Genomic DNA, 7,766 nt, shown 5'->3' with positions numbered 1-7,766 from the left:
CTAAATTGACTAAATTGAGTTTTGTATGGATAATCCCCATTCAACATTGAGTTTAGTCTAGGACGAGGCTTAACCTGTGCCTGGGAAACCAACCCATTGTATTTTGTTATATTTTGTTCATGATATATACCCTTTCTGTTAATAAAAATGAAATGTGAACCAGGGCCACGTTCAGCCCCGACAAAACGTAGCAAAATGCTTATTTTAAACAAACTGGCGCGTTCAATATCCTGTTATATCCATATATGCCTATGTCATTATTCATTCGGGCTACACCCCCCACACACCCACCAAACACGAGCAGTCATACCTCTAAGCCTGTAGCAAAACGTCGCACACCTTAGGGAGAAAACATTTCGTTCAACAGAGAAACCGTAGCAAAACGTTTTCAGATGTCCATGACTAAGCTATATATCATGTCATGTGTATTAGGCTATATGTAACAGTAAGGCTATGATTCTGTAACTATTCGGTCCTGGGAGACTATTGTGTGTACGCACCCCATTTATGTGTTCAGTTTTGTATTACTGCTTGTATAATGTTAAGATGTCCAAGGAGGGCCATATCTGTTTTTGGATTTCATGCCAACTGCTCTGCTCTTAATAATTTAATTGCCCCACTATTTTTGCAATTGATATTTTAGCCACGTTTCTGGATAAGCCAAAGCCTGTTCTTGTGTCCCGATATACAAGTTAGTTTGTAGGTAAATGGTGAGCACTAGGCACTCTTCAGTTTGTGGTAGGAAAATTACAAGCATTTTTTAGGCTGAAATGACCTGTTGTCATCATGATGTTATACTGTAATCTTAACATTGGGGCGACATAACAGCAGTTGTCTGGCAGTCGGAGGGTTGCCGGTTCGATCCCCTGCCCTGGGTGTGTCCAAGTGTCCCTGAGCAAGACACCCATTGGCTCAGGAACAGTCGTCTGGCAGTCGGAGGGTTGCTGTTTTGATCTCACCCTGGATGACTCAAAGTGTCCCGGAGCAAGAAACCTAACCCCCAATTGCTCCTGATGAGCTGATGGTGTCTTGCAGAGTGTGAGTGTGAGTGTGAGTGTGAGTGTGAGTGTGAGAGAGAGAGAGAGAGAGAGAGGCATCAATTGTACAGCGATATGTAAATGCAGACATAGATGTAGCGGGTGTTTGCCTTATTTTGGACCCCCTTTTGCCTTCTGTGGTGAAACAATATCACAGTGATTTAAAGTAGGGGGATTAAAGAGGCTGGGCTGGGTTGAGTTCTTGAATATTCATTTCAAGTGAGATGTTTCAGAGACTATTAAAACTTTATTAAAATTTTAATTAAATATTCAGTAGATTTTGGCATGAACTACATTCCTTAAACCCTTAAAAGGGCATATCAGTGAATGCAAAGAAATTGATTACTCAGCCACATAATTGAACAGTTAAAAATATAGTTAAAAACGGTAAAGGGAAATGTTTCTCCTTAATATTATCACAAATCCCTTTTTTTGTTACAGATAAATTTGATTGGCATCAGTGACATATCACAAGACATGTAGTATCACAAGTCATCCCATAAATAACACCTGCAAAAAATCATCTTGGCATGTAAAACAAGAAAGAAAAAGTTCTAAAACACTTGATTTGAACTTCATGATTACTGGTATAACCCATATATTTCCTAATATACTATATTTAAAAGTGCTTATAGTATAGGCAACCTATTTGTAGAAAATAACAGTACGTGTTTGTTTAATGTTCGCTCATAGTAAACAATTGATTCTGTGCTTGGTCCCATGGGTGACTATTACAGGAGAGGGGAACAAGGCAATCCCAGCATTCCCTTGACATAACTGCGACCTTGTGGTGACATCGTGTAACAGTACTACAGAACAGCAATGACAGAGACAACCAATGTTACCCATGAGCAGCCCCCAGCAGGGCCAAGCACGATGTGCTATGAAAGACTATAAAAATCATTAAATACATCTGATGAAAGGCGCGTAGTATAGACTGGTTACATTCAAAATAAGGCATTACTGAGTCGCATGAAAGACAGGTTTTCCAGAAGGACGGTAGAAAGGCACCCTTATTTCACAGCAACTGTGGAAATATGCATTAGAAATATACAGGCAATAGTGCATGGTGGATAAGATGGAGCCTTCGTCCTCTCCTAGCTCCTAAGTGTTGACGGCTTCTATGGAGTCCAAACTGTCCAAGTCTGAGTCGCCGTTATGGGTGGCGATGGTTTCCCTGCCAACCTTCCCCAAGGCAAAGTTGATGAAGACCTGAGTGGGCGAAGACAGAATCGGGATGGGAATGTCAAGATGGGAATGGGAATGGGAATTAAATCAATGTCAAAATCCGGTGATGGGGCCATTGACTAATAATTACCATAAAAGGTGCACGCACATCCAAAAAGTTGCAAATAATAGAATGCAAAAAATAATAATAATAAATAAATACGCACAAGCATAATAATAATATAATGTATATATAATATAATAATGTATTAATAGTCAGAGACAACGTTTCATCAGGAGACCTGATGAAGACCCGTTTCTGGTCAAGCTCACAGCATAACAATAACTCACGACTGGGAGCTAATCAGTTGTGCGCAGGCATTCTTTGTTTATTTTTTTATTTTTTTTACCACTGACTAATACAGCACACAAAGAAGCATCTTTCCCATTGTCATATATGATTTAAGTATTATTTGGGTGCTCGTTATTTGGGCTGATGTCGAATGCCCTTATCTTCCTGTGTTACAGATGGAGCTGGGAAAGCTCCTTAAAAACCATCTTCAACCATAACATTTCCCCTCAAGTGTGGGGGTGACATTCACTGTCACTATCGTAATATCATGCGTACTTCACTCAGCCATTTAATCATCTGAATAATTCATGTAGTCTGACATTTTAGCTAGATTTAAGCAAGATCAGCTTAAAGTCGTCCCATAGCCTTTAGGGTGCCCGAGGCAAAAGATTTTTTTTTTTTTTCGAGGGGGGAGGGCCCTCAAAAACTTGGCACCTTCTGGTTCCTGTGCTTGGAGAGCAGAGGTGGCAGCGGGGGCCCCAGGCACAGGGCTCAGATGATAAACTCAAAGATAGCGGATGAAGCTATCCTCTTGTGTACCCATGCAAATCCTTTCAGTGTGATCTTATCTACGAGTGAACATGGCGATGGTGTCTAGCTAATTGAGCCAGAATGATCACTGGCAGCAAAAGCTGCATTCATGTTATTCCCACAGGAGTCTTGCTTTAGTGATGGGATCAATGTGATGGTTTGAGTGACAGTCTAATCTAATTAGTGGGAATTTAAATAATAACGTCTATAATAATAATAAATAATAATAGATATAGCACCTTTTGTACATCGGATGCACCACAAGTGCTTCAAAGCACAGAGCTAGTAGTTTTAACAGCAAAACAATGATAACAAAAAAATAATAATACTATTTAAAGCATTACTGATAAATAGTAATAAAACATAAATAAAGCACCTATAAAATTAAATACAATTTTGGTAACACTTTACAATAATGTTACATGAAGTGGCATAAACTAATGTAGTAATGTAGTAATCTGTACAGCTTTGTTGATGTATATGTACATCATGGATTCATATTAATAATGACATACTAATCCATATTGTAAATGTACTAGTTAATGGTTAACTCATTCTAAGTTTACCCTATGGTTTGCTAATGTACAAATAATCCATGTATTAGTCTTAGTTACAGTAAATTGAGTTGTGCACAACTGCACTAGTTATTGCCAATTCATGAACCTTATTATGAAGTGTGGGCACAGTTCTCTCACATACCTCGTCCAGTGTGGTCTGGCTGACGGAGAAGTGTTTGATCTGCAGCGCGGCTTTGTTTGACTCCAGCTGCCGGAAGATGTCAGCCACCCCGCCGGGGGCTACCGGCACGTGGTACTCCACCATGGCTGAGTGCTGGTCCTGTGGGGAGGGGGGGAGGGTCAGGCAGGCACTGAGCAAGCTCGGACACGCATCGCCCAAACCCACAACTGCAACGCAGTCCTGGAGCTGACAGCACAGGGGGCCAACGGTACCCCAGCCAAAGGCTGGTCTCCAACCCTGGTCCTGGAGAGCCGCACGGTGTACTGGTTTATGTTGCTACTGAGCACGTACTGTAATTAATAAATTAAAGGAGTTGATTACAGTTAACTCGCCTCAACTGGTTACCTGGGTCTCAACAGGGTGCTGTCTTTGTGGTGAAAACAAAAACCAGCACACCCAGAAGCTCCCCAGGACCAGGGTTGGAGACCACTGGTGTAATGTGCAGCTAGAGCACTATACAGCAGGGATAATCAAAGTAATTAACAAAACAATGAGTGCTACTGATTTGCCATACTCCCAGGTAAAGGGAAGGTGGAAAACCAGTAGTTCGTGGACCATGAGGACCATCATTTATGGAACAGGTCTATACAAATGTTTGTTAAACTATGCGTCGGGATGTTGACCCGTTATTAAATGTTGACCCGTTATTTTTCCCTTCAATCGCAGCAGTGGAAGACATACTGTCATGTAGATACAGGTCAGGAGCTTCAGTTAATGTTCACATCAACCATCAGAATGGGGAAAAAAGGTGATCTAAGTGACTTTGACCATGAAATGATTGTTGGTAGCAGACAGGGTGGTTTGAGTATCTCAGAAACTGCTGATCTCCTGGGATTTTCACACTAGTTGCTAGAGTTTGCAAGGTCCAAAAAAACAAAAAGAAATTCAGTGAGCAGCAGTTCTGAAGACAGAAACTCATTGTTAATGAGATGCGTCAGAGGAGAATGGTCAGACTGGTCAAAGCTGACAGGAAGGTGACAGTAATGCAAATAACCACACATTACTACAGTGGTATACAGAAGAGCATCTCTGAACACACATCATAACTAAGTGGATAGGGTACAGCAGTAGAAGTCTAAAAAATAAGTCTAATAAATGCCTAATAAAGTGCTCACTGAGTGTATACTATACTACTATATAATATTAAAAATTTTCAAGTAAGCAAACATAATTCCAGGTTTGTACTACTTGATTCATTAAATCTGTTTTGAAACAGTATGGTGAAGTGTATGTCCCTGCAAATGTGGTAAAACAGGCATTTTAATGGAAGTGTCAGAATGCCCTACATTCTTCATAATGTGTGAAGGGCCTGGGTTCCCTTAAGGTTGTGATTTTCTGGCTTTCAGGGCCAGACTGGACGCTTTGTGAAATCAGAAGAGACATCATTATGAAGGGTGAGGATGGTTTGCTAAAAGCCAGGAGGAAAGATGAGTCGCATTCACACGGCCACTGCTGCCTCCTCTGTTACATTTACATTTACATTTTAGTCATTTAGCGGACGCTTTTAATCCAAAGCAATTTACCAGCGCATAAGTTCCTCAACAAGCGAAAAGCATCCAATCCATAAATAGCGGAACAGGAACGTAGAGTAGTTGTAACAAAAAACATTTCTTTTTTAAATATATAGTGGGTACAAGAGGGATATTGGGGGGGTTGGTTAGGTACAGTCTGAAACTGTGTGTCAGAACTGAGAACAGGTGTGAACGTGCTGCTCGACCACCTGGTGCTCGTAAAGAGGGGACCACAAGCCCGCAGACCGAAGTGGTCTCGCTGGGTTGCTGCGGTTGTGCCACGACCGACCACGCGCGACCTCACCTTCAGGTAGGTACTGGGGAAGTGCAGCTGCATGAAGTCAGTGATGGCGTCCGCATTGCTGGAGGCCACTGCCAGGTACATCTTCACTGTGAACCCGCTGCCAAACCTGAGGGGCGGGGGCAAAGCACCGCAGTCATTCAATGGTCTTTTATTTCTCCCGGTAATGTGGTTTACTGCCCAAAAAGACCGCAGGTGTTGGCACAGTGAAAGACGCAGAAGCGATTCTTGGTCCAGGGGACAGAACAATACAGAATGGTGTAGCCAGATAAAGCGCAATTTCTCTGGCAGCCGAATTAAGAGTGGTTTAGAGCAGATACGAACGGAGAGGGAACGGTAAGTGTGGTTTACAGCATATACACAGACAGAAGAGGCGACAGAGAGGAAATGGTAAGCGGGATTTAGAGCAGAGATAGAATGGAAATGGCTAGTGAGGTTTAGAGCGGAGACACAGAGGGAATGATAAGGGCACTTTCGGGCCGACACACACAGAGGACACGGTAAGGGAGGTTTAGAGAAGAGGCACAGAGGGAGCGGTAAGTGTGGTTTACGGCATATACACAGACAGAACAGGCGACAGAGAGGAAATGCTGAGTGGGATTTAGAGCAGACATAGGACATGGTAAGTGAGGTTTAGAGCAGAGACACAGAGGGAGCGGTAAGTGCTGTTTAGCGCAGAGACACAGAGAAAGCCGTAAGTGCGGTTTAGAGCAGAGACATAGGACATAGGACACTGACCTGTTCTTGATGTGCTGCAGGGAGCCCAGGCACCTGAACTGGCCTGTCACCATGATGGCCAGCCTTGTACACAGAGCTTCACACTCCTCCATGCTGCAACACACACACACACACACACACGATTGGTTCAGCAGCCCTGACACACACGCCGCAACACGCGAGAGCCTATATGGCTATAGGGAACTGGACTGGGACCTGGAAGGTCATTGGTTCAAGTCCCAGTGTAGCCACAATAAAATAAGCACAACTGTTCAGTCCTTAAGCAAGGTTTTTAACTCCACATTGTTCCAGGAGGAGGGACTGTCCCTTGCTCTTAATCTAGTCTAATCAACTGTAAGTCGCTTAGTCTAAAAAGCATCAGCTACATCACTGTACCGCAATGCGAGCCGCAGCACCGTACCTGTGTGAGGTCAGAACCACGGCGCACTTCCCCCGCACTTCCTCCGAGATGATCCTCCAGAGGTGGCGCTTGGTCCGTGGGTCCATGCCTGAGCTGGGCTCATCCTGGGGGGGCAGAGCGAAGGTGTGAGGGGCACAGGCTCATCTACGATCGGCTCAGGCATGCGGGACAGCCGTCATACGCAATTTCATGCCTCCAAAACACTACCATGTTTTCTGACCAGACATCGAAGGAGAAGGTGTTCTGATTTGAATAATTGACCGACAGCGTTGGTGATCATGAATCCGCACCAGAGGTGAACAACGAGGGCCATATTTCTTTCAAGTTTCCATGCCAACTTCTGGCCTTAATTACAGACAGTAAATAAACCTAACCTTTATGCCATCTTACTTTTTTGCTACATTTCTTGATACACGAAGGAATGGCAGGCGAAGATTACTCTTGTGTTGCTATATGAAACATTTGCAGGGTGATCTAATTTGCGAGTGAACCACTGCTGGTGTATACAGACAAGCTAATTCAACGAGGGGAAAAACCTGCATACACACCGGCCCTCCAGGACCAGAATTGCCCACCCCTGTTCCACCCCCTGAATTGATCAGGATGAGCTCCTCTATTCAGTTCAGCCACTCCCAAATTTCCTTCCTATTCATCCGTCTCTCCAGTGTTTCCACTGTAACCCTGTGGCTTTCTTTGTGTGCATTTTCTGCGTTTTTTCAAAGTGCACAACAATATATACATAACTTTGATTTGATTTGAGACAGCGGGTCTAAAGTGGGGCCTTGATGGCTCACCTGAATGTCTTCTACATCAATGGTCTTTTTCAGGAATACTCTCTGTGCAAGCATGCACAATCTATCTGGTGAGAGAAACTGACTGAGGGGGTACTGGAACACGTCGTCTCCGATAGCCCTTCTGCCTTTGTCTGCCCACCCACCGTGGGATTACTCAGTCCGACTGAAGGAGCGTTTCTCCAGCAGGCAGTTGTCTG

The 7,766-nt window shown here is 43.5% G+C and overlaps 1 protein-coding gene across 1 annotated transcript in view; it reads right to left on the bottom strand.

The window, feature by feature from the left end:
* Nucleotides 1-1,264: 1,264 nt before the first annotated feature.
* The window catches only part of LOC133125220 (glucosylceramide transporter ABCA12-like), a 69,978-nt gene continuing 63,476 nt past the window's right edge, over nt 1,265-7,766 (bottom strand). The window contains exons 52-56 of the mRNA XM_061236975.1: nt 6,776-6,879; nt 6,376-6,468; nt 5,641-5,746; nt 3,787-3,924; nt 1,265-2,249 (exon numbers count right to left, since the gene is read on the bottom strand). Coding sequence (XP_061092959.1) covers nt 2,142-2,249; nt 3,787-3,924; nt 5,641-5,746; nt 6,376-6,468; nt 6,776-6,879 — 549 coding nt within the window. The 3' untranslated portion in view covers nt 1,265-2,141. The remainder of the gene's footprint in view (nt 2,250-3,786; nt 3,925-5,640; nt 5,747-6,375; nt 6,469-6,775; nt 6,880-7,766) is intronic.

The sequence above is a fragment of the Conger conger genome, chromosome 3 (assembly GCF_963514075.1).
Source record: "Conger conger chromosome 3, fConCon1.1, whole genome shotgun sequence".
In the NCBI taxonomy this organism is placed as follows: domain Eukaryota; kingdom Metazoa; phylum Chordata; class Actinopteri; order Anguilliformes; family Congridae; genus Conger; species Conger conger.
The sequence above is the reverse complement of the archived record's forward strand: the minus strand, read 5'-3'. Positions and strand labels throughout refer to the sequence as shown.